A 25,898-nucleotide genomic window follows, 5' to 3' on the forward strand; every position below is an offset into this window, starting at 1 on the left:
TTTTGACTATTTAAAAGTATGGACAGCCATTTATTTGGTAACTATTAACTGATGCAGACTAAAATCCGTCGCTGGTACAGTCTCTTTGGGGGATTATATTACTATCACCTCGTTGGAGGAGACCTGCAGACCCTCCCATTACCCCCACCTTCTTGCCCTCTGTGATGTACGGCTTGTGGTTTCACTTCTGCTCTGCAACCTGCTGTGTCCCCCAGGGTGACAGCGGAGGCCCTCTGGTCACTCTGAAGAGCAGCATCTGGTGGCTGATCGGGGACACGAGCTGGGGGTCTGGCTGTGCTAAGGCTTATCGACCGGGAGTGTACGGAAACGTGACCGTGTTTACAGACTGGATTTATCAACAAATGAGGGTAACTTTCCCGTCCTCCTGAGTGGGTTCTCTGACTCGCTGTGTCAAAGCCTAGGAGGTGCGGTCCCCATGCCAGGTGGCATCCCCTCCCCCACTGTCCAGGGCCCACCACTGGTGTTTGGATGAAAACGTCTGGGGCTCAGCTTTGCAGGGTCCAGAGCTGACTGTGATGGGCTTCCTTGTGCTCTGCTGACCACGCTTAGTTCTGGCTCAGGTGGTTCTGTTTACCCACCCAGGCGTCATTGAATCAAACTTCTGGTGATGGGCAGAGAGCAGGGAGAGGCAGGTCAGCCAGCCGTGACTCTGCCCTGTCCTTTTCTGGGCTATCGAGTACGCCCTGGGGCGGGGGAACAGCTGGGCTTCTCTGGTACAAGGAGAGGTGGTGAGGAGGGGAAAGATCCCAGGGGCTCCCGGGGACCCTGCCACCTCAGGCTCCCGGTCTGGCCTGCAATGCATAATGGAGCCCAGCCCTTGGGCTCTGCCTGGATCCTGGGTGAGGACCAGATGTCTGGCCATCGCACGGGCCTCGGGACTGGCAGAGCTCCCAGATTTCGGCTCCTTCTAGGGGTAGGCTCCTGGTGGAAGAAAAAGTTCTATTCTGTCCCCTCTCAAGTCTCCAAAGGTACCCAGGTGCAGAACCAGAGGGCATTGCCCAATAAGGTCCAGCCTGCATCTCCCGAGAGTGAAACCGTAGGACCTAACACCTTCAAGTGGCCATGGGGACCATCCAGTCCCCGCCCCACAAAGGGCCAAGTGCTGGAAATAGATGACCCCCTCTGACCCGCGGGGGGCTATGTGGTGGAGGGAAGCTGGGGGGCTGCGGTGGGGCTGGGAGGAGAAGGCAGCCCGGACCCCTTGAGGGAGGTGAGCCAGGCCAAGGGGAGACTGTCCCTCCAGGATGAGAGAGCAAACGGGCAAGGTGTGTTAAGGTACTGCCGGTGGCTCAGCACGGCCAGAGCGGGGAGCGAGAGGGCTGGGTAGCAGCAGAGAAAGTGGGGTAGAAAGCAGGACTAATTAGACACTTGACGTCTTTCAGTGGCTAAGGTCACGCTCGGTTTGCCCAGAGAGGCCTGTGTCCCAGCTGTGCTGAATGATTGGATCCCTACACACCCCGTTCCCCCTTATGCCTCAGGGCCTTTGCACATGCTGTCCTCCACTGTCAGCCTAACCCCTTGACCTTCATGCTGTAGAAAAACAATATCCCTTTGTCTTATTAAGCTTACTCATTGCTGTATAAGGGCCTCACGTTCATTTAGGGGAAAAAATAATTTTCTACCTTTGTTTGTCTCAAGAAAATAACATCATTTCTTTTTCCTTTTTGAACAGGCAAACAGCTAATCCATACAGCCTGGGTCCTTGACACCATTCCACAAGAAAATGAAGGGGCTGATTTTTAATCGCCGTGCATAATTATTTTTAGAAATGACTCCCAGGTCCTTTTGTTTGTATTAAATAGTGAACCTGTCTGCCTTTGGCACGCTCCACAGTTCTCTGCAGGCCACGTGGCCTCCCCCACCCTGGGCCCACACTCCCGGGCCCTTTGTCCGACAGGGGAGGCCCAGCTGGGTGTGGGCACGCAGGGTCAGTGCAGACCAGAGGGATGGGGGTCTGTCCCACGGGGGCCTCCCTTCCAAGCCCCACTCCAGGGGCCCCTCTTGGATGCACATGGGGCTGCTGACTTCTCAGCTGTTGGACGGCTTGAGATGGGAAGGGAGGAAGCCAGGTAGAACCTGCAGGGGCCACCTTCTGGGGCCATAGCCAGTGAGGGCCACTTGGGGTAGCCCCAGGGCCTATCTCCCCATGAGGGATTTTGCTGATCATTTTTTAGTGCCTTCTTAGCAGCCCTGGAAGGTGGCTGGAAATAAAGGGACCAGCCCTTCATGGGTGATGACTTGATAGCTACTTGTCAGGGCACTGAAACGTTTTTTCCTTCTTGGTGGGGGGGTGAGGGTGTAGACGGAGCCCTCAAAGCAGATGTGTTCAGTGCTGAGCACTGCTGGGGCAGGGGCCCCCTGCCTGTTGGGTGGGGCTCTGTCCAGGGAGACCAGCCTTACCCCATGTCTCCATCCTGTCCCTCTCCCCGGAGACTGTGCTACGCCCCACCCCCTACTGTGGTCCCCACCCCGAGTGGGGTGCCTGCTGACCCTCTTAAGGCCTGCTAATCACATGGAAATTGAGGTGACCCAGGGCAATCAGGGATGCTGATTAAAGATACACTGTTTCCTGTAAAGTTTCTACATGTTACTACCTCAGTGCTCATGGAATCTGGGCCGTGATCCTCTAAGTAGCTCTACACTTGGCTCTCTGAAACTCCTGTTGTCTTTGCCTGTGTGAACAGCAGCGGACTTGAGCTGCTTTTACAAAGTGCCTGGCTCCGAATTTAATGCTCTGTAAATGACACGCTAAAGCACAGCATCTGTGCTTGTGACAAAGGAGAGAGAGGAGTGTGTTGGACTCCCTGTGGCCCCTTCCAGCCCCTAAAGTTTCCCTGGAGGGAAGGTCACGTTTCAGTTGCCAAGTGTGAAGCATAAACGCAGGGCCGTGAGGTTCTGCCCCCCCTCAGACACACTGGTGTTTCCAAGAACAAACTGAGTGATTCTGTGCTAGGACTTAACCTTGGAACGGAAGGCTGTACGATCCACTCGCAGGATGCTTGGGCAGCAGCAACCGCAGGGACCGTCCTGACGTGCCTGCTCCCCGAGGCGGATTTTAAAAAGCAGTCATGGTGAGAAGGCATTCCTTCTTTAGTGCTTCTCTTAATTTATGTGACCACTGTTTGTCTTCTGTTTTGTATCTTTTTTAAACTGTAAAATTCAAGTGTGAAAAATTGTACAAATAAATTATGCATTCTTTTTCCAAACGTGTGTTGAGGCTCTGGCGATCTGTGTGGCCACCGCGAGCCAATCTGCATTACCTTGTAGGGCCGGGATGTTGGAGCAGCTGCTGCGTGGTGGGGTGGGTCTGAGGCGGGGGTGGGGGAGGGGGTGGGTCTGAGGCAGGGGGGAGGGGGGAAGGGGGTGGGTCTGAGGTGGGGGGAGGGGCCGGGTCTGAGGCCCGGGGGGAGGGGGTGGGTGCTGGGCGGATGTGGTCTTCTGGTCGCCCTGCCAGCCCCCCGGCCTCTCCTGTAGGAGGTGACCCCTGGTGAGCTCCTGAATGGGCATCGCCTGTACCTCCCACTTCTCCCAGATTCAGACCCCAAGACTCAACTCTCTTCTAGAACTCTCTGCCCAGTGTCCCAAGAGTTTTCAGAACCTGCCTTCCCAAACACGAGTCTAGCATCTCTTCCCCTAAAGCTGTCTTCCTAAAATCCCCGTGAGCTCACAGTGGCAGAGCTGCTTCCTTAACTAGCAAGCATCTCCGTCCCTGGAGTTGCGACCACAAGTGGGAGAGAGAGATTGGGTAAATGTTTTCCAGCCTGGAACAAAAACCCATCCTCATTCTTCAAATTCTCCAAATCCAGCAGGTCCCAAGAGGTAACAGGTGATTGGAGAAAATGGCCATTGTCTTCATCATGTCAATTTGTGTTAAAATTATGGAAAAACTTGTAATTAAAAAAGAAAAGCACATGTTTTTGTTAGATAACGTTCAAAAATACAGTTGATTCTTGTTACTCGTGGCAATTATGTTGTACAAAGTCATCGCGAACCCTGAATTAGTGAATATTGAATCATGGCTCCTAAGGGACAAATAGGGGCAGGTGCCTGCCAGCCACTGGTCTTTGTCAACCCATCACTACATAACCTTGTTCAGTTTGTGTTTGTTTAAAGACACCTTATGGGTATATATTGTTGGTTCGTTAACATTGAACTTATGGCCAACAGCCCTAAAACTCACTCCTGAAGGACGCTTCTCCATAGGGCACAGCCCAGCCTTCCTGCACTTAGCACACTAGACAGCTCTTTCCCACTCTGCTTGGGGCCATTTCAAAAGTACAAAAATGCTAAAAAAAAAACACTGCACTGAATAGACTGAAAATGATACTTCTTTACAGTCTGAGCTGAAACTCATTCAGCAACTCAAATATTTTGCCCCTCTGCCTCTGTCCACAAGTGCTGCTAGTGTTGATTTTGGGGGGAACCAATAAATTTTAGCAAGTAGGTGAATCCACCCATAAGGGATCTGCAAATAATAAAGATTGTATACCTAAAAACGTCCATGTGGGCAAGGCAGTTGACATTCTCTCCAGTCATATTTTTCATTTTGGAGTCCCCTCGTGAATGGTTTTACTTTTGGATGAGGCTGATTTCACCTAAAAAGTCCAGCCAGAACACTGAAAATATTGATATTTTTGTACTTAAACCTTTATAAAAGACATAGGTTAGATTTGCTTAATATAAATTAACCCAAAATACTAATTAAAGTGGAAACGAGTATTAATGAAAGTGTGGAATCTGTGTTGATCATTTTGTGGCTTCTTGCAGCTGGGGCAGTAGGTGAGTTCGCAGCATGGAAAATGAATGAACTTTGATTCACTTCTTGCTGAGCTGTTATGGAGGTCGGGGTACAGTCCTACCTTAAACTCAGGTCCCTGGTCTGTTCTCAGCTCCTTCTCTCTGGTTCTCCTGTGGTTTCCCTGCCCTGGCTCTGATTTCAGAGACTTCTTCCTTATGACCAAGGCTTCACCCTGGAACCTGACTTTGTAAAGAGCCGCACACACACACCCCTGGTTGAAGTCAAATCCTTTGCTGCTTTGGACACAGAGAAGGTGATGTGGCACAGGCCAGAGCTCTTCTCCCAATGCACCCAGTGTTTTAAGGGCTGCGATTTATGCTACTTCCAAAGTAACACTTAAAACACTCACTGTTGTACCAACTACCTCATTTTAAATGAATTAACCCCATAAACATGGGTGTTTGAGCCATTGCGTTGCTGTGATTAAAGAACCTGATCTTATAATCCCCTGAAAATCCACTGATCCATTTGAATCCACTGAAGGTGAGTGGATTCAAGGTCAGTGCCCCTTTTGCTGCTTTTATGGCTACCTGGTGGATGATTTGCCCCTGGGACTGGATTCCTTTCCTCCCAAACAAAAACTGACCATGGGGACTTTTCTGGCTGGCTGGCTGCTTTTGTCTTTGCTTTCTGCTCCAGAAGGAGAGAAATAAAGGGAGGTGCTCCATAGCATCTTAGAAAATAGGCATCCAGCAAGTCATTTGGACAAGTGCCCAGCATCTCCTATGCCCACTCCACCCCTCACAGCATTTAGTAAGCACCTGCAGACCCTGCATTCTGGAAAACTGAGGCTTCCTACTTCGGTCAGTTCAATGTTATCTGGCCCCTCTCCTTGCTCTGCTCCAGACTCAGCCCCATCCTAAGGGATCAACTGAAGCCCAGGCTTGCCTGGAGGGAGGGACCATGAGTGGGCATCATTGCTATTCTAGTATATTCTGCACAGGTTGATGGACCTTCAAGCCGATGCTGTAGAGCAGGCAGCAGACTCTGGAGATGCAGGTTCTGATTCCGGTGGTGCCCCTCATGGGTGGAGATGGGAGACGGGAGATGGAGGATGGCAGGGGCAGTTCAACCCCTTGCCTGAGCCTCTCCGCCCTCTGAGTGAAGGAATCACACAGAGTGAACTCCAGGGCTGTCTCTCCCTGAGTCCTGAACAGGTGAGAGGAGAGACAGTGTACTTCTCCCCTATCGATGGCTGGTCGGAACAGGCCTGAGGGATTCCTGGACACCTGGGTTCTTTCTGGGTAAAAGGAAAGTGATTATGAGCACCTTGTGAGTCCCCAGCAGGCTTGCTCCCTGGGGAAATTCCCATTCTCTGGAGCACGTACTATCAGCTTTCTTCCTCCACGCAGTCTAGGAATCTCCAGGAAAACCGTAGCAACAGCAAAGAAGAACCCTTGGCAACACCATACCTCTGATTCTGGTCCCTTGTTGGTGTTGGAGCAGTTACTCGGTCCAGCCACGAGGGGGCGCCAGCCTCCAAGTGTCCAGAGCATCCCCTCTCGTACATGAATTTTCATATTGTCCCAAAGCATTGAGGATCACGGAGTCCTGAGTGTCAGAAGGGCCCTGGGATGGGGGTGCGGGTGCGGTGGGGGCTGGGTGGGAGGGGACAGTGTAGCTAGTCCACCTCCCCCTACAAGCGGTTGTCCCGCTGGGCCTGGGAGTGGACAGCTCGTGAGACAGCCACTCCCTTTCTGGCAGGGTGTCTGTGCGAGTCCCCAGCCCTGCCCAGTCCAAGGAGGACAGTCAGGACCGTGCTGTGCTCCTTCTCTGCCCCCCAGACCTGCATTTGCCTGTAAAACCCCACTGGGTGGGCAGTGACCTCTCTGGACTTGGGCTTTTTACCCTTCAGCCTCATGCCAGGTGGCCAGCGATTAAGCAGACTGGACACTTGATCAGCACACATTATAAACAACGAATGCCGATTGCGTCCCATGCTGTCCCATTTCTTTAACTGTATTCCCCGTTTCCCTTCAGCCTCTCATAAATAACCGACCACATTCCTCTGTTCAACTGTTCGTCGTGACCTGATCCAGCACGGAGGGAAGCGGTAGTGCCCACCGACCGCTCCACGCGTTCTCGCCTGCTGTCATTGTCAGACTTCTCCCCCCAAATAAAGGTGTCAGAGAAATGTCTGGTCAAAACAAGTTTATTACAAATCAAAGAAATAGGCTTCTATGTGCACTCACACACGTGGCACTAATGCCCCTGAAACGTCGGGTGTGAAAGGCTATTACAGAAACTGGAATGACCCTTTTAGGATGCTGGGTGGGCATCAGTAACTGATGAAGTGATGGAGAGAGTTCAGGGAAAAGGCAGGGCAGGCGTGGACCATCTATGTAGATCACTTGCTGCTTGAAGCCAGCGTGCCCATCACAGCTTCTTACTAGGTCGTCATGCACTAACAGCAGGGATGATGGCTACAGTCTGACTGCTAACCACTGGAGCAACTGTGAAATGGTCAGCGAATGACGCGAGGCTGGCAGGGAGAGATGCCGGTCGTCCGCTCCCTGGAGACCCCGGGGCGGGACGGCGGGAGGGCGGGCTCAGCCGGGGAACTTGGCGAGCCGGCGCCGAGCCCGGGTCAGCCGCTCCAGCCGTTCCCTCAGGAACTTCCTCCTGTCGCTGGTGTCGCTGCGCTCCTTCAGCAGCCAGTCGTACCCGTCCTTGTTCTGCAGCAGCTGCAGCATGCCCTTCTGCAGCTGGCCGCCGAACGTCTTGAGCATGAAGAACTGGATGATCAAGGGGATGTGCCCGGAGATGCGGGTGCTGACCTCCTGGCAGGAAGGGAGGGGCAGTTCACAGGAGGGTGAGGGGCTGCGGCCGCCCGGAGAGCCTGACGTCACCGCGGAGCCCCGGCATGGACGAGCCCTGGCGGGCGCAAGCTCCCCACCTGGGTTTCAAAGGCACCCTCGTCCTCTGTGCTCCAGGCCGCACCGCGTCGGGGGCCAACCCCGAGCCTGGGCTCCCACCAGCCTCTCCTGACCACTAAGTGCTTACTTCTGATGCAAGAGGGTAAAATGTGCTCTAAAAAGGTAAATGGGCAGACTGAGTACAAAAACTACATTTTTAAATTATTTACAACTCTGCCCCAAAGATTTTATAACCTTTTAGACTAAAATTATTTAGCAGAAAAGGAGCTGGGCTATCAAAAGCCAAGGAAGGGAGCTCTCTGAATTCTAGGCACGTTGAAAGTTCGTTTCAACCTTCCTTTCTCCCTCTCTGTAACTGAGCAGGTCCCTATGGGGTCCTGGGACAATAGCCCCTCCTCACCCTACCCATGTCCTCTGCTTGCCCTTTGTCTATAAAAAACAAAAAAAAAAGTATCCAAAGAATAAATTTAATCAGAGAAATGAAAAAAGGCAGCAACAAAGGAAAATAGTCAAGCAAAAGAAAATAATAATAGTTTAGCCATTAAACAAAGTCAAGGACTTTTAGTTCTTCCTCAAGGGCTACAGACAATGTTCTGTGCCATGTCCTCTGAGCTGCTTTACAGATACTAAAACCCCCGCCAGGTAAAAGAAGTTAATTATATGCTGCCCGCAATCACGTAGACCCCAGATCGGATGGAACCAGAGGGTTGATGATGTTGACTCCTGGTGATGTCACCACCAGCCAATCAGAGGAATGTCCACGAGCTCATCACGCATCTCACAACCCTCCCTTTAGCACATAACCCTTCCTCTTTTCCCTATAGAATCTCCAAACAAAATCTGGATAATGGGGAGTTGGTTCTTTGGGCCATGAGTCTACCTTCTCCCCAGGATTGCTGGCTTCCTGAATAAAGCTGTCTCTCCTTTTACCCAACACTCGTCTCTCAGTACCGGATTCTTGAGCCATGAGAAGCAGAACCTGAGTTGGGTAACGTCACCACACCCCACCTGTTAGTGCAAAGTTTCTCTTTCGTAAGATAAGTTGATCTCTCAACAAGCTGATATATACTGGTACTGTAGCAAGTTCTGCGACCTCTCTGTGCTTCAGTTTCCTTCTCTATAGTATGAGCACCTGGCCTCATGGGAGGGCTGAAAAGATTACACGAGCTAAAAATAAAAGTTTAGAAAGATGCCAGGCGTGGAGCAAGCACTCAGGGTATGTGAGTGGAGGGAATCAGTGAGATGGAGCTGGAACACACGCTCCGTGCCCCAGGATGAGAGCAGGTGAGGGATGGGACCGCCAGTGTCACCAATGCAGGGCGGGAGAGGAGGGACAGGCAGATGGAGGTATTCCAGGGGGATGCTGGGGCCAAGAAACCGACGTCTGATGTTGGAGAATGGACACCAGCTGAAAGGAAGGGCTGGTCTGTCTGACCGACAAAACCACACACCCAAACAGCTTTTGAGAGTCTGGTATGAACACGGCTGCAAAAGTCATTTTCCCATTGTCCTGGAGATCATCCAAATCATCCCTAGTTTTGGGGAAGTAGGAGATGGGTAATGTTCAGCCTGTGACCCACGTGTAACAGAAGCAGGGGTGGTCAGGCAGAGCCACATAGGGGGAGGGGAGCAGCATGGGTCAGACAGGGAAGGAGAGGGAAAGCCTCTCCTGCCGGGGAGCTACCTGGTGAGCACAGTAGCCCAGTGAGCAGGGCTGGTGCAGAGTTCTTCCTGACCAAGTGGGTGTGGGGAGCTGAGGTGGTGGGCCACACAGAGAATCACACAGAAGGGCCACGTTGGCATGAGACCATCTCTTGGTAGCTGAGAGGAAATTTCTGAGTAGTGAAAATCAGCTCCCCTGGACCTCTCCCCTGGGCCCTTTCCCCGGGGATACTGTGCAAATCATTGCCCCAGGGAAATCCAACACACTTCATGATGGGTGTGCCAGGGAGGATAACAGCTCCGAAGATGTCCCTATCCTAATCGCAGACTCTGCAAACGTGTTCCTTTACATGGCAAAGGCGAGCTGAAGTTGTTGATGGAACCAAGATTGCTAAGCAGCTGATGTTAAGAGAGGGAGTCATCCCAGAGAGTCTGGTGGGCCCAGTGCAAAAGAGGGAAGCAGGCAGGAGGGCAGGAGGGACAGGGGGAGACGTGAGTCTGGCAGAAGGGTGGAGGGATGCAACACGGCTGGCGGCCTTAGAAGATGGAGGAAGAGGACACGAGCCAAGGAATGTGTGCAGCCTCTAGAAGCTGGACGAGGCAGAGAAAGAGATTCTCCCCTAGAACCTCGAGAAGGCACACAGCCCGCTGACACATTGACTTTAGCCAGTGAGGGTCATACTTAATAGGAAAAGTGGGGTTCTCATTAAAGTCAGAGACAAGGCAAGGCTGTCTGTTGGCTCACTATCGTTTCGAGTTGCATTGAAGGGACCAGATGAGGTGAAAAAAGTTTGAAGTATAAAACTGGAAAGAGGAGGGAGAGTGTGAAGCCCCCACTATTTGCAGAGGGATGAGTGTCCACTAGGGAAACTCAGGAGAATCATCTGTAAAACTACCACAAACGATAAGAGAATCAGTACGGTTAACAGGTATAAGACAATATACAGAAATCGTATCTACTAACAACAAACAGAAGATATAATGGAAGACAAGGCTCGTTTCCGGGAAGGACAAAGTCGAGAAAAGATGTAGGAATAAACTCCAGAAGTGCGCACGATCTACACAAAGAGAACTTTAAAACACTTCTAAGGCCCCCAGAAAGGAGATCTCAAGAAGGAAAGACCCCTGATGTTCTTGAATAGGAAATTTAAAGTCACAAAGATGTCAGCTCTTCCAGCGCAGACAGAAATTGTCCTGAGGAAGAAGGAATTTGGCCTGTTCTCAGCACTCTTCAGCTCCTGCCCAGGAGTCTCCTGTCTGGCTTTCCTGATGGCTTGTCCTACACATCTTGGACTTGACCAGCCAGGCTCCACAATCATATAAGCCAATTCCTTTGCTTATATTTATCAATATAAAACAAGCCTTATCCTTTCCCCAGGTGTAACAGTCAGTTTCACGTGTCACCTTGGCCGGGCTGTAGACCCACTTATTCAATTGAACTCTCATCTAGGTATTACCGTGGAGGTATTTTGTAGATGTGGTTAATGGCTCCGATCAGTTGACTTGAAGTAAAGGAGATCATCCCCTAGAATGTGGGTGGGCCTCGCCCAATCAGTTGAAGGCCTTAACGTGTGCGTGTGTTTGTGTGTGTGTGTGCACGTGCGTGCACGCGCATTACTCACTCTAAAAGGCTCTGCCAGGCAGGTGAGCAGATGAAGGGGGTTGAGCTTAGCTGCAGGAGAAGCCGAGGGGCACACGGGTGCCCCCGCCTTGCCCTTCACCGGCTTCACTCACACATCCTAGGGTCTGCAGGACACGGAGTTCCACCCTCAGTTTGAGCCTTGTTGCTCAGAGTGTGTCCCCGTCCAGCAGCGTGGCATCCTCTGGGAGCCCGTCAGGAATGCAGAATCGTGCCCCACCTCAGACCCGCCACGCCCCACCTCTGCATTTCCACAGGATCCTGTACGTGCATGAGCATGGTCAGTGTGAGAAGCTCCGCCCAAAGTGATGGAGACATCTGGTAAACCAGGAGACTGCCATTTGCTTTCCTGTCCAGACTTTCACATATCCCAAGGGCTCTGAGTTGGGCATCCTTCCCCAGGATGAATCTGATGGCCCTTCAAGTTATTTGAAATGGAGGGTAGCAACCAAAGCACATGTCTCTGCGAGCAGCTTGTCTGTGGCCAGAGGCCGCCGCCTTCCAAAGCTGCGGGGAGGGGTTCACTCACACTCCTCACACTGAATATTCACAAGAACCCCGAGAGGAGGTACCACTTTATAGAGAAGAAAGCTAAGGCTCAGAGAGGTTAAGTAACTTGACCAGGGCCACACAGCCAGCCAAAACCAGATGCAAGTGGCTGTAAGTAACAACCCTTCTCATCTCTCTGATCGAGTTGCTTCTACAGAGGCTTACCCAGGGCTGAAAGATGGAGCTGGCAGTCACCTTACACTGACAAGACAGAAAAGAGGCACTCACAGAAAGGAAACGGATGAGAAGTGCCGTTCTGAGGTGCTCGCAGACTCACCTGGTGGTAGGCGATCAGGTGCTGAAAGATCTCTGTTGTGGAGGGGTCTGAGGGGGTCTGTGGTTGGAAATGAGAGTTTGACTTTTTGTTCTTTTCTTCTTCTGCCTCCTTCTCTCTGACCCGCTGTAACGCACGCCGATAAACCTGGTCCTGGCAGTAGACGATCTGCTCCATTTCAAAGTGTAGTCGGATCGATTTCTCAGCTTCCTTTTCTTGTTCTAATCTAATGTCTTCAATTTTGGACTATGGCAAAGGAGAAACACAAAATTTCCTTCTAGAAACAAATCACTGGGTCACAGGAAGAGAGGTCCTCTGCAAAGACCTCCACCAGCAAGTGCCAACTGGAAAATAGCATGTGGCTTTGGAGCAGCGTCTTGTCCCTATGTCGGCTTATCTGGGCATGGGGAGGCGGGGTTCCCATTCCCAGCCAAGGGTCAGAATTTCCCGGGAAGCCTGAGCCACACATGTGAGCAGAGCCTGCATCCCCAGAGCCTGGGAACCCGCATGGGCTCTGTTCTTGGGCCTGATCTCCAGCTTTTTCCTTTTCTCTTTTACACGTTTTTCCATCTGAGGAGGGGGAGTATTTTTCCACCAGAGAGCTCACAGGGGGAGGCTAGATTTCAATCAGTCAAATTCCGTATGTTTCACGTTCCTGGAGTTTAGAGAAACTGGCTGCCAGAAAGCCAGGGAGGAGACCCTTCACACAGAAAGTATCTGGACCCCCAGACTTCACTGAGTGCCACGGAGTGTGATGCACGATGCCAGGTGCAGTCCTAAACCTTTTCCTCTATGTTTCATTACAACCTCCTGCAGAAGGCATTCCTAGTCCCATTCCGTGGATGAGAAGCCAGCGGCCCAGGCACGTTAAGTAGCCCCAAGATCTCTGGCTTGAGAAAGGCAGAGCCAGTCTTCCCATCTGTACTGGGTCTCCATCCCCTCCATATTCATACATTGAAAGCCTAATCCTCAATAGGATGGCATTTGGAGGTGGGGTCTTTGGGAGGTCATCAGGTCATGAGGGTAGAGCCCTCACGAATGAATTGGTGCCCCTCTGAGAAGAGACATCAGGGAGCTGTCTCCCCCCGCCACCCATGTGAGAATACAGTGAGAAGTCAGCCAGCACCTCGAGCTGGGATTTCCAGCCTCCTGGACGGTGAGAAGTAGATGTCTGCCGTGGTATTAGTTATGTAGCCCAAGCAGGACGAGGGGGAGCCCTTGTTCTGAGATTGGACAAGTCTTTTCCATTCGGCTTCCTCAATGAGTTTTGGGATTCAGGGCCATTTTCTTCAGATGTGACAGTGTTCCCCACTCACTACAGCTCTCTTTTGTTCCTGTGACTAAATATTTCCTTTCCGAATTCTCACTCTCTCGCTCCCTCTTACTGCCTTTAACCAGACATCACTGGTCAAATCGCTAGATTCACTATTGATCTTGATTATTTGCTCCTCCAAACACATAATAAAGGTTCAACAGTTTTAATGTAAGAAATCTATTTTCTAGTGTCAGGCTTACATTCTTTTTTTTTTTTTTTAAGTAACATCTGGTGGGCTTTACCTTGGCAGTTCTGTGGAGGTTGAAAAATTCATTAAAGTTTTTTTCTGAAACATCTGTGAAGGCAGCCCGGATTATATCTGGTGAAAGAAAAACAAAGAAGTCCAGTATTGCTAGAAGGATCCATGATCTTCACAGATTGTAAAAACTAAGAGGATAAAACAGCAGGAAACAGTTCCCTCCCTCCCCCCTCCCTCCCCTCCTCTCTTCTCACTGAAGGAGGAACGTGTGCTTTTTTGCTCAAAAACTCCCTGGAGGAACTTGAAAAGCTAAATGTTCCCTGGCATATTTACTTGACGTTTAAATTGTCATCCCAAATATAAATAGTTGCAAAGAATGCAATTTCTGGTAAGTTATAAATATATTAATATTTATAGTAAAACACATCACTCTTTTAAATACATCAATGGAATCGAAATAGCTCTAATTCATTTGAAAGAAAGAGGTGAACAAACTCTTATTTCAATCAGAAAATTTACATTGTTTCTTTTTATTTTATTTTTTTGTTTTATTTTTTTAGTTTTTATTTATTTATTTATTTATTTATGGCTGTGTTGGGTCTTCGTTTCTGTGCGAGGGCTTTCTCTAGTTGTGTTAAGCGGGGGCCACTCTTCATCGCGGTGCGCGGGCCTCTCACTATCGCGGCCTCTCTTGTTGCGGAGCACAGGCTCCAGACGCGCAAGCTCAGTAATTGTGGCTCACGGGCCCAGCTGCTCCGCGGCATGTGGGATCTTCCCAGACCAGGGCTCGAACCCGTGTCCCCTGCATTGGCAGGCAGATTCTCAACCACTGCGCCACCAGGGAAGCCTCTTTTTATTTCTGAGACCCATATTTCCACTTGACCTCCTCACAGAATGTTATCTTAGTATGACGTACAGCATCTTTATGCTTGGAAATCTTTTGACTCCAAATTGCATGCTTCAGAAGTAGGTATAGATATATTATATACCTATATATATATATATTTATTACATATATATATAAATGTTTTCTGTAACTTGAAGCCTTGAAGTACTAACAATTTTCTTCAGGACCGAATGAAGAATGCACAATTGATCAACAAAATACAATTACAGATTTCAGTTTATAGCTATTAAGCTTAAAGGTAAAATTTAATCAGAAATACATGTCTTAGAAACTCTTATAAGGCTGTCCCCCCAACCACTACTAGTTCGTGGATCCACGAAAGACTATTACTTAGTGCTAAAAGGAGACAGCTGAAGCCTGAGTGAGAAGGGGGTCAGCCAAGGTGGCGATGAAGAGAAGAGATTCAGGGATCTCTCGGAAACTGAGGAGCAGAGCATTTCACGGAGGAGGGAGTGGTCCGTACTGTTTCATGCTGCATTTCTCCTCGACGGTGCGGACATAGTTTCCTATTTGCACGTGACAACAGTGACGCCACCCTAGGTTCATACAGCACTTTAGAGGCTCAAGACACTCGCATAATGTAGAGCTGTTTAGTCATCAACCTTACTTCTCAGAGATTTCAAATAAACAGAGTATTTTGAGACTGCGAAGTATTCATAGCAATGGAGTAGAGGGCGGTGAGGTGTGGTAGGAAATATGCATTCAGCTCTTGTCCCTGGTTCCTGACACAGAGTTCCTAAATCCCTTAGAATTTCCTGGTTGACAGGAGCATCCCTTGTTCTAATGAGGCGGCCCTAGTTAGCTTTAGGATGGGGACTGGTCACCAGGCAGACCAAGCCTTTGGTTAGAAGCCTTTCAGCCCAATCTTCCCCCTTCTCCCCAACCTCTGGGGGCTGGGGGAGGGGCTGGAGATTGAGTTAAAATTTGATTATGCCTCCATAGGATAATGGATTATACCTCCATAAAAACCCTTAATGACAGGGTTCGGAGAGTTTCCAGGCTGGGGAACACGTCCACGTGCCGAGAGGGTGGTGCCCCACGCCGCCCCGCCTCGGGACAGAAGCCCCTGCACTTTGGACCTGCCCAGACCGCACCCTATGCATCTCTTTCATTTGCAACCTTTGTACTATCCTTTATAATAAACTGGTAAAGGTAAGCAAATCCTTTATAACAAACCAGTACAGGTAAGTAGCGCGTGTTCCTGAGACCGTGAGCTGTTCTAGCAGAGGATGGAGCCCAAGGAGGGGGTCGTGGGAGCTCTGATGTATAGCTGGTCACTCAGAAGTACAGGAGGCTCGGACATGGAGCTGCCATCTGAAGTGGGTGGTCTTGTGGGCTGACCCTTAAGTTGTGGGGTCTGTGCTAACTCCGAGCAGTTAGTGTCAGAACGGGAATGAATTGTGAGACACCCAGGTGGTGCCTGGAGAAGAAGATTGGTTGGCTCGTTGTGTTGGAAAACACCCCAGCAGGAAGTACTAGCTTCGACCCTGTCCTAGAAATAAAATACCTAAAAGCAAAAGCAAGGACTCACCAGTGACTGTGTGCAGCATGTCCACAGCCGGATCTTCCAGAACTCCGACCTGCTTTTTTATGATGGCCTCAAACGTCTTATAATTCACAAACCCTGGCAACTCTCTGCCACGATACCGCTTTTCAAACTGTTGGATTTCTTTACATATGGCGTTGTAACCTACAGAAGGAAAGAACAGCTCTGAATTATTTTACAAAAATGGCCTTGCAGGTTTTGTTGAACACAATACCATTCTAAACTTTCTGAAAGTACAGAGGGGCAGGAAAAAAAATCAAATCTGATTTTCAAATCGAAAAAGATTCAAGGACTGCAGTAAAGAAACAGATCTCGAGATAATTGTCCTTAGTCATCTCAAGACGGCAAGAACAGAGCCAGGGTAGGACGTCAAAAAACAGCAAATGCAGGAACTTAGAGTAAGACAGATTCTTGAAAAGGTACCTGAGTAGGAAATTTTGTAAATCAAATTCGATTTTTTTTAAAAAAATTGTATCATAGAATACTATGATTGCAGACCCTTTAAAAAATAGAAATGACCATAACACCAGCTAGAATCAGTGACACAGCACATATTCCTGGGCTGTAGCAGGAGTAGAAAGTGTTTATAAATCAAAGGGATAATATAGTTAGATTATTAATGTGATATGGTATCACTGTTTACTACATAAAGCACTTAATTTTTTCTTTATATTCTTGGAATTCTTTTTACTCTCAACAAACTGGAGTGTGGAGAAACACCTCCATTGCGGGGTAAAAATGCAGAAGGGCTATGGTTCCTTTTTTTTTTTTTTTGAAGAACTAACCAGGGATGGTAGCCTGGTTACCCGCTTTTGGTCAGGAGATATTTTCTCAGAGACATTTAAAAAAATCGAGATCTAATTCACTTACCATAAAATTCACCCTATTAAACTGTACAATTTTTAGTATATTCACAAAATAGTGCAGACATCACCACTACCTAATTCTCGAACGTTTCCATCACACCATGGAACAGCAGTCATTCCCCATTTCCCTCTCTCCTCAGCCCCTGGAAACCACTGATCAACTTTCTATCCCTATGGATTTGCCTATTCTGAACATTTCATATACATGGAATCAGACAATCTGTGGCCTTTTGTGTCTCATTTCTTTCACTTAGCATAATGCCATCAAGGTTCATCCATGTCGTAGCATGGGTCAGGATTTCACGCCTTTCTATGGGTGAATAATATCCCATTGGGCACTGCACTGTGTCTCCCCCAAATTCATTTCTTGAAGTCCTATCCCCTAGTGCCTCAGAAAGTGACCGCATTTGGAGACAGGGCCTTTAAAGAGGTAGTTAAGTTGACCTGAGATCATGAGGGGAGACTCCAATATGACTGGTGTCCTAATAGGGAGAGAAGATCAAGACACAGACACACACAGAAGGACGACCATGTGAAGATACTGGGAGAAGGCTGCCATCGACACACCAAGAAAAGAGGCCTCAGAAAAAACCAAACTTGCTGACACCTTGACCTTGGACTTCCAGCCTCCAGCATTGTGCGAAAATAAATTTCTGTTGTTTAAGACACTCAGTCTGTGGTACTTTACTGTGACAGCCTTAGCAAATTAATACATATGAATATACCACAACTGGTTTATCCTTCATCAGCTGATGGACATTTGCATTGTTTCCACTTTTTGGCTGTTATGGATAATGTTGATAAGAACATTCATATACAAGTTTTCATGTGAACACCTATTTTCATTCTCCTGGGTATACACCTATGAATGAAACTGCCAGGTCATCCGGTAACGATCTGTTTAACGTTTTGAGGAACTGCTAGAATGTTCTGCAAAGCATCTCACCATTACATTCGCTCCAGCAGTGCATGAGGGTTCTAATTTCTCCACATTTCTGTCAGCACTTCCTGTTAACTGTCTTTTTGATGGTAGCCATCCTAGTAAGTGTGAGATGGGCTCTCCCTGTGGATTTAATTTGCATTTCTCTGATGGCTGATGATGCTGAACATCTTGTCATGTGCTTATTAGCCACACGTAAATCTTCTTTTTTGGAGAAATGTCTATTCCAATCCTTTGTCCATCTTTAAATTGGATTATTTCTCTTCTTTTTGTTGTTGAGTTGTAAGAGTTCTTTATGTATTGTGGATACTAGCCCCTTATCCTATATATCAGGGATCCCCAACCCCTGGTCCGCGGCCTGTTAGGAACCGGGCCACACAGCAGGAGGTGAGCGGCAGGCGAGTGAGTGAAGCTTCATCTGCCGCTCCCCATCGCTCGCATTACCGCCTGAACTACCCACCCCCTCCTACCCCCCAGCCCCCTGTCCGTGGAAAAATTGTCTTCCACGAAACCGTTCCCTGGTGCCAAAAAGGCTGGGGACTGCTGATATATATGATTTGCAAATATTTTCTCCCATTCTGTGGGGCATCTTTCCACTTTCTTGATAGTGTTCTCTGATGTACAGAAGTTTTAAATTTTGATGAAGTCCAATTTTTCTTTTTTCCTTATGTTGCTTGTGCTTTAGGTGTCCTAGCTGAAGAAATCACTGCCTAATCCAAGGTCACACAGTTTTAAACCTATGTTTTCTTCTAACAGTTTTACAGTTTCAGTTCATACATTTTGGGTTTTGATCCATTTTGAGTTTATTTTTGGATAGGGGGTGAGTTAGGGGTCCAAATTAATTCTCTTACATTTGGGTGTCCAGTGATACGTAACTGTTAATTTGTTGGGAGGAGTTTAGCATTTTAAAAAATGAGCTGTTTTTCTTGCAGGCTGACTGCCGTAAGCACTTATGCCATAAAAACATGGCTGGGCAATGCTGTGAGGGGGTCTCTGGAAGCCAAGGACTGTTGTCTTCCTTGAGACGGACAGAGCGGGGCCCTCCCTCCACATAAGCACACAGCAGGCGTGCAACCCTCTGTGCGTGGACTTAGTTCCTGTAAGCAGCACGGAGACTGTGGACACATGACAAGTTACGGCCCCAGGAATGAGCTTCCTGGACGTTTCTCCAACAAGGCTCAGTGTTATTTACCCAGTCCCACCCTGCATGCCCTCTGCCAAGGAACAAAGGTGTAGCCTTTGAATTCTGCAAAAACTCGCATGATTTCTCTTCCCATGTTCCTTACTCGAAGCCAAGGAGGACTGTCAATTTGAACAGCCCTGGTCAGTTGAAATAAATTATGGAACCAGCCCCACTCCACCTACCCCCCTGCCACCAAATTGTTGGAATAAAAGCAAAGTTACTTGAAATTTCCCGCAGCTGCTGTAGCTTTATCATTTGTCAATATACGATTTACTTTAGGCTTCTTAAAGGAGTAAAAAAATAAATTTCAGATCACATTTTCTACTTTTTTCGGACTCCTGAGGATTTCACGATGCAAGGCTGGTACCTAGCAAGCCGTTGTATTTTCTTTTCATCGCTGCAACTATAAGATCCATTACGAGACACATCAGGCTTCAAGGCCTTGGTGGGTTAACCAAGATCAAACTGGGTTATTTCAGGGGCAGCACCATTGGTAACAAAAAGAGCGTGACACACATGACACGACCTGCTCACTGATGAGGGAGGGCTGATTCTTCTAAGAGTCATGATTGATATGGGCCAATGAATCTGCATTTTCTCTCTAGGTGTCTTCTGAAATCAGTACTAGATGCTTGCTGGCCAGAGTTCAGGGATATGAAACAGCACGTGTGGCTTTCACGCCACTAACTCCTTACTCTGGGCATCCTTCACCAACTGCATCACCCAGCCCCCCGGCCCTGGACTCAACTTGACTTGCAGGGTTTACCATGGTGCCTCGGACTCACCTTTTTGGAAATTCTTTTCAACCACAGTACTCCATTTGTAGAACTCAGTTCGCATTTTGTTAAACAGCCGAGAGTCAGACTCTCCCACGAATTCTTCCCCTTCTATTTTATTAGTGATCTCTTTATTAAAGGCATCAATTTTCTGCCAAGAAGAAAAACGTAAGTATCAGCGGAGATATTCCAAATACAAGCAAAGCAGTTTGGCGGTCGCATGCATGCAGAGGGTGGGCGAGCCCTTCTCTGCTGCCTTACGGGCCCGGGTGGGAGGACAGGAGAGAAGAGGCTTTGGCAGCAGACAACCCCAAACTCCCCTCACTGCCCAGGGTCTCGGGTGAGGGCCCTTGAGGAAGAGGCGATGCTGTGAATGGGATGGTCTGCCACTCCCTGCCCACCATCCCCCAACCCCAGCCCCTTTCTGGTGCTAAGTGGCCAGAATGAGTCCGGATCAGCTTTAGGGGAGTGAAGAGAGATGCCCACAAGGCCCACGCACGATCCCTTTGTGGACAGTGAAGTGTGACTCTGCAACTTGGTGCCCCTGGCAATACTCACATCTATCAGAAAGAACATCTTTCCACTTTCGTCTTCCGGGATATCTAAACCATACTTCTGTAGCTCCTCTGTTATTCTCTGGTGACTCTCCTTTATTTGATTTTCTAACAGGGGCAGAGATTTCTGAGGAAAATCGAAAACAGTGGAAAGACATAAATATGAAGAGGGAACGAGTCAAGGTTGGCGATGATGGGAAAGGAAGAGTTAGTCCAATGCTCATAAGATGCTAATTTTTAATTAGGCCAAGTGGATAGTTTATTAGCATCCCACTCAACGTGTGGTCCTCAGACAGGCAGCATCCACACCACCTGGGAGAATCCCGGGCCACAACCAAACCCCCTGAATCTGAGCCGGCACCGTCACAAGATGCACAGCAGATCCACGTGTGCTGACGTTTGTTAGCCGACATGGTTAAGCTTTGTGTTTGCAGGATTCTATTCAGAGATTGGACAGCTTTGCAAGTACTTACACAGATGTGCGTGATGAGTTCAGTGGTCAGTCTTTCGGCCAGGCACGGGACCGTGGCCCTTCCTTCCTCCAGAAGATCCCTGCAAGAGAAGACAACGTACATGTCCATCTGGGTCTAGCCAGAAAATGCAAGTCGGCTCTCTGCTCCTGGGGAAAGCCAAGGCAAATCCAGTTACTTCCCACTGGATGGAATGTCCTGCAACTGGTACCCAGCAAATGTTCAGAATTGGATCGCATAGAATTGACTGAATTTCAGTAACGTTGGGTATTTCAAAAATGGTATAGAATGATCCCTGCCAGCTGATATATTGTGTCTCATGACATCTGACTATAGAAATGGTCTTTATAAAAATATGCAGTCACCTCTAGATGTTTTCATAACATGCACATACCCTTCTATATACGTAATGCATATCAGTATCAAGCTTCATGAAAATATACTGACACAGGTGTATGGATGAACCCTGAACTGGGGGACCCACCCTTCCCCAAGAGGAGAACTTAAACCATGGGCTGGTTGGAGGAAGGAAGCCAAGCCCTTCTCTCACTCTTTCCAAATATGCGTTTGCAGGGTGAGTTATTACATGATTTTCTATATTTTAAGGGACTTTTTAGGATGAAGGGCAGCCAGGAAGCATGAGTTCACACACCTCTTTGCAAGAATACACTCATACCTAAGTTTCAGTTTCCACACCTGTCTATTTTTTAAATTGTGGTAAAATATACATAACATAAAATTCACCATTTCAGTCATTTGTAAGTGCACATTCAGTGGTATTAAGTACAATTACGTTGCTGTGCGTCCGTCACCACCATCCACCTCCAGAACTATCCCATCTTCCCCAAATGAAACTCTGTCCGCATTAAACATCTCCCCAGCCCCCTCCCCCAGGCCCTGTCTCTATGAATTTGACTCTTCTAGGGGCCTCGTATAAGTGGAATCATACAGTGTTTGCTTTTTTGTGACTGGCTTATTTCACTGAGCATAATGTCCTCAAGGTTCATCCATGTTACAACATGTGCTAGAATTTCCTTCCTTTCTAAGGCTGAATGCTATTCCACTGTATGGACGGACCACATTTTGTTTATCCCGTTCATCTATCAATGGACACTCAGGTTGCTTCCATGTTTTAGCTATTGTGAATGCTGCTGCTATGAACACAGGTGTACAAGTATCTCTTCTGAATTATATGTCTCTGCAGGCTTCTGGGAGCATCAAATGTGATAATGTTTACGAAGGACATGGGTCTCCACCTACATACACACGTGTGCAGACAAGGGATCTCAGTGACTGTGTCACTTTTTTTCTCCACATCTTATAAGCTCCTTTTTATTGGCATCTCATTGCACAGCACTCTAATGGTTGCCAACACTGTGATCTCTTATTCTGGTTCATTTATATAAATCCCATGATTTTCAACATTTAGATTCCAAATTTTCACAATGAAAAACAAATCTGTAAAAACAAATATTGTATAATATTGCTTACATGTGGAATCTAGAAAAATGGTACAGATGAACTTACTTGCAAAGTAGAAATAGAGACACAGATGTAGAGAACAAACTTATGGATACCAAGGGGGAAGGGGGGGTTGGGACAAACTGGGAGATTGGGATTGACATATATACACTACTATGTACAAAATAGATAACTAATGAGGACCTACTGTATAGCACAGGGAACTCTACTCAATACTCTGTAATGACCTATATGGGAAAAGAATCTAAAAAAGAGTGGATATATGTATATGTATAACTGATTCACTTTGCTGTACACCTTTAACTAACACAACATTGTAAAGCAACTATACTCTAATAAAAATTTAAATAAAAAACAAACCTGTGCTGAACATCCTTTAGCCAACATTAGTGGATACATCTCTGATTACTTTCCTGGGTGGAATTCCTAGAAATGAAACTCAACCTCGGGGACGCACCTATGCAGACCGGTTCGCATGTGACCTCAGCATACATTCCCAGCAGCAGAGGTGAAGGTCCATGCCCCTCCTTTCCCACCAACTCTACATCTTCTCATTATTTCAAATCTAACCAATTTATCAGTCTTTTCCTTTTTAAAAAATTTCATTTTTGGCATTAGGGTTAGAAAGACTTTTATCCTGGGATTATAAATTCTCTGTCTATATTTTCTTCTGGGATGCTTACGGTGCCTTTCTTGTACTTAATTTTAAACTTCAACTGATATTTATTATATTTTGGTATCCCATGTTAAGTAAGGTCACAATTTAATTTTTTCCCAAATATTAAACAATTATCTCAATGCCACTGATTGATGATCAAACTGACATAGCCCAGGGATTTGAAATGCCACATTTATCATAGACCAAATATATGTATCTGAGTCTTATTTCTGGGTTTTCTACTTTGTTTCTATCCTGTTTCACTTATGTGTATATTCCGGTTCCAGAACCATACTATTTCAGTTATTGCAAAAATCTCTGCCTTATTTTGATGTTTTAAATTTATTCTTTGCAGTACTTTGTGAATTCCTCCTTTTTTCTTCCAGGCAAATTCCACGGTCATTGTCAAGGAACAAACACACGTGGATACTCTCAAAATCTGATCTCAGACAGCATCCATTTTGCCCCATGAGGACAGAGGTCCTTAATTTTGGTTCACACTCGGAAAACACCACCCGCCTACCTGAAGTGGGCGTGGTTCTCAAAGAAGTCCTGCTCCTTCTGCAGGGCCTTGGTCAGGCTCAGCTGGTGCTGGATGTCCTGCTGGCCCCGGCACTTGACGATCATGTAGCCCTTCTTCAGGTGGAAGACGAGGTTTCTCACCACGTCCACTACCTTGTCTTCGGTGCCTTTGTCCACCAGATCGGGCTTCGTCAAGATTCCTACGACCCAGAGACTTTGCTTAGAGAATGCTCACAGCTTCGCAGAGTGAAAAGTTAAGGACAGCTCCTTCCCCTGGGAAGGCAGGTCCCCTGGCCCCTGGTTTCCTCCCACCCTGCTTGAGGGCAGACAATAGGGCTTGCAGAGCGAAGGTGTGAGGCTCAGCCCCTGTGTTCTCCCCAAGCTCACATCACCCAGATCTCGGCTCTCACACCAAAGAGACAGTAGCACGTAATGGCCCTTTTGTGTTCTTTCTGTCCAGTGGAGGAGTTCACCCTCAAACTTTCCTGTGCATCTGAACCACCTTAAGGTAGGTCTTAAAATGCAGAATCTCAGGTCCCACCCCAGAGATTCGGATTCAGGAGGTTCGGTGGGATCGAGGGACTTGCATTTCTAAAAATTCTCCGATTATTTCTGGGGCAGGTGGGGTCTGGCTCACACGTGGAGGAACACTGGTCCAGCCAGGACCAGTTACATCATTTGCGGGGCCCATTACAAAATGGAAACGCAGAGCCCCTTGTTCAAATGTTGAGTATTGCAAGATGGCAGCATCAGAGCATCACACCAGGTGTGGACCCTTCCGGGTGCGGGGCCCCATGGGGCTGTCCAGCGAAGCCAGCCCAGGACTAACCCTGAGGTTTACCATGTCCACTGGTAGCTGCTGCCCTGGCCCAGAGATTCCCATCCCAGGCACGACAGGCAGCAGGACAAGCAAAGAATGAGCGCCTGCAGCTAAGGATGGTGAGGCAGAAGGTGGAAGGGACTGGGTCCTGACGGCGTCACTGAACAGCGGTCCCGAGGGAAGCAGCCTGTGCCCAGAGTTCTGGTTAGGCGTGAAAATAAATCGCCATTTGTTTCAGCCACTGTACTCAGGTTCTCTGCTATTTACAGCCAAACGCATTTTTTAAAACATAAAATTTAGGGCTTCTCTGGTGGCGCAGTGGTTGAGAGTCTGCCTGCCAATGCAGGGGACACGGGTTTGAGCCCTGGTCTGGGAAGATCCCACATGCCGCAGGGCAACTGGGCCCGTGAGCCACAACTACTGAGCCTGCGCGTCTGGAGCCTGTGCTCTGCAACAAGAGAGGCCGCGATAGTGAGAGGCCCGCGCACCGCGATGAAGAGCGGCCCCTGCTCACCGCAACTAGAGAAAGCCCTCGCACAGAAACGAAGACCCAACACAGCCAAAAATAATTAATTAATTAATTTTTAAAAAAAACATAAAATTTACCATTTTAACCATTTTTAGGTGCACAGTTCAGGGGCATAAAGCACTTCCACATTGTTGGGCAACCTTGATCACTAACCATCTCCAAAACCTTTTACTCTTCCCAAGCTGAGATTCTGTCACCACTGAACACCCACTCTTCTTTCTCCCTTTCCCCCCGTTTGACTTCCTGTCTCTATGAACTTGACCACTATAGATCCCTCATATAAGTGGGATCACACAGTATTTGTCCTTTTGCCCTGGCTTATGTCATTAAGCATAATGTCTTCAAGATCCATCCACATTGTAGCAGGTGTCAGAATATCCTTCCTTTGTAAGGTTGAATACTATTCCATTGTATTGATATATCACATTTTGCGTATCCATTCATCTGTCTGGGACACATGGGTTGTTCTACCTCAAATGCATTGTCAACTGACATAACTGCTTTCTGATTTTGCCTCACCTCCTGAACCCGCCATGCCTCTTATAAGCAGGTAGACAAGGATTACAAGCCAACACATGGCCAACAGGAATCAAATGTGGCCCATTTCATCTGGCCTCAATGTGTTCTCAAAAGGCTCTCATCTTGCGTGTGTGCCAGGAAGCAACCACTGGATTCAAGGGATGCTTTTCCACTATCAAGCCACCTACTATTTCTAGATTCTTCCGTCTTCTTACCTATGGTCCTGTCTCCTTGGGGGTCCACCTCCTGAGCCATGCGCAGGGCCTCCGTGGTGGCGATGTCCACATTAGCGGGGACCACCACCAAGTTGATGGTCTCCTGCTTAAGGATGTACTTCCTGATGAGAGACTTGATCTGTAAGAAAATGAGAGGGTATGAGAGATGAGACAGGTCCTGACCTTGTACTTGCTTCAGACCCTCCAAATCCCAGACGTATTTCTCCAAAGAAGCAACTATGGAGAAACGAGCCCACAACACAAGCCTGGTGGCACTTCCCAAGTCAGAGGAACTAAGTTCTCTGTGGCTGAAACAGGGAAAACTGTGAGGTCTTAACTCTTTAACTATCTCCTAAGACCTCAAATCTGACAGTCACAATGAAAAACAAGACGCCAAAAGAATTGCTTGACTATTCCCTAAATCTTTAATCCATAGGGTGAGATTCACTGACGTAGGAATATCGTTAGACTTGCTTCTAATGCTCTCTTATGCTTCCCACATAAAACCCCTTCCTAACACGTGCTGGTTTAGATATGGCACAAAATGTAACTACAAACAAAAGGAGTCACCACATAAA

General features: G+C 47.9%; 2 protein-coding genes across 4 annotated transcripts in view; one reads left to right on the forward strand and one right to left on the reverse strand.

Moving 5' to 3' along the window:
* The window catches only part of TMPRSS2 (transmembrane serine protease 2), a 34,146-nt gene extending 30,919 nt beyond the window's left edge, over nt 1-3,227 (forward strand). For both annotated transcript variants that reach the window (XM_061193888.1, XM_061193889.1), the window contains 2 exons: nt 216-368; nt 1,694-3,227. In XM_061193888.1, the coding sequence (XP_061049871.1) occupies nt 216-368; nt 1,694-1,705 (165 nt within the window). In that variant the 3' untranslated portion in view covers nt 1,706-3,227. The remainder of the gene's footprint in view (nt 1-215; nt 369-1,693) is intronic.
* A 3,728-nt stretch (nt 3,228-6,955) lies between these two features.
* MX1 (MX dynamin like GTPase 1) overlaps nt 6,956-25,898 on the reverse strand; it is a 30,566-nt gene continuing 11,623 nt past the window's right edge. For both annotated transcript variants that reach the window (XM_061193890.1, XM_061193891.1), the window contains 9 exons: nt 25,321-25,459; nt 23,239-23,437; nt 20,579-20,657; nt 20,110-20,232; nt 19,561-19,702; nt 15,772-15,930; nt 13,377-13,453; nt 11,823-12,065; nt 6,956-7,599 (listed from right to left, as the gene is read on the reverse strand). In XM_061193890.1, the coding sequence (XP_061049873.1) occupies nt 7,369-7,599; nt 11,823-12,065; nt 13,377-13,453; nt 15,772-15,930; nt 19,561-19,702; nt 20,110-20,232; nt 20,579-20,657; nt 23,239-23,437; nt 25,321-25,459 (1,392 nt within the window). In that variant the 3' untranslated portion in view covers nt 6,956-7,368. The remainder of the gene's footprint in view (nt 7,600-11,822; nt 12,066-13,376; nt 13,454-15,771; nt 15,931-19,560; nt 19,703-20,109; nt 20,233-20,578; nt 20,658-23,238; nt 23,438-25,320; nt 25,460-25,898) is intronic.

The sequence above is a fragment of the Eubalaena glacialis genome, chromosome 6 (genome assembly GCF_028564815.1).
Source record: "Eubalaena glacialis isolate mEubGla1 chromosome 6, mEubGla1.1.hap2.+ XY, whole genome shotgun sequence".
Lineage (NCBI taxonomy): Eukaryota > Metazoa > Chordata > Mammalia > Artiodactyla > Balaenidae > Eubalaena > Eubalaena glacialis.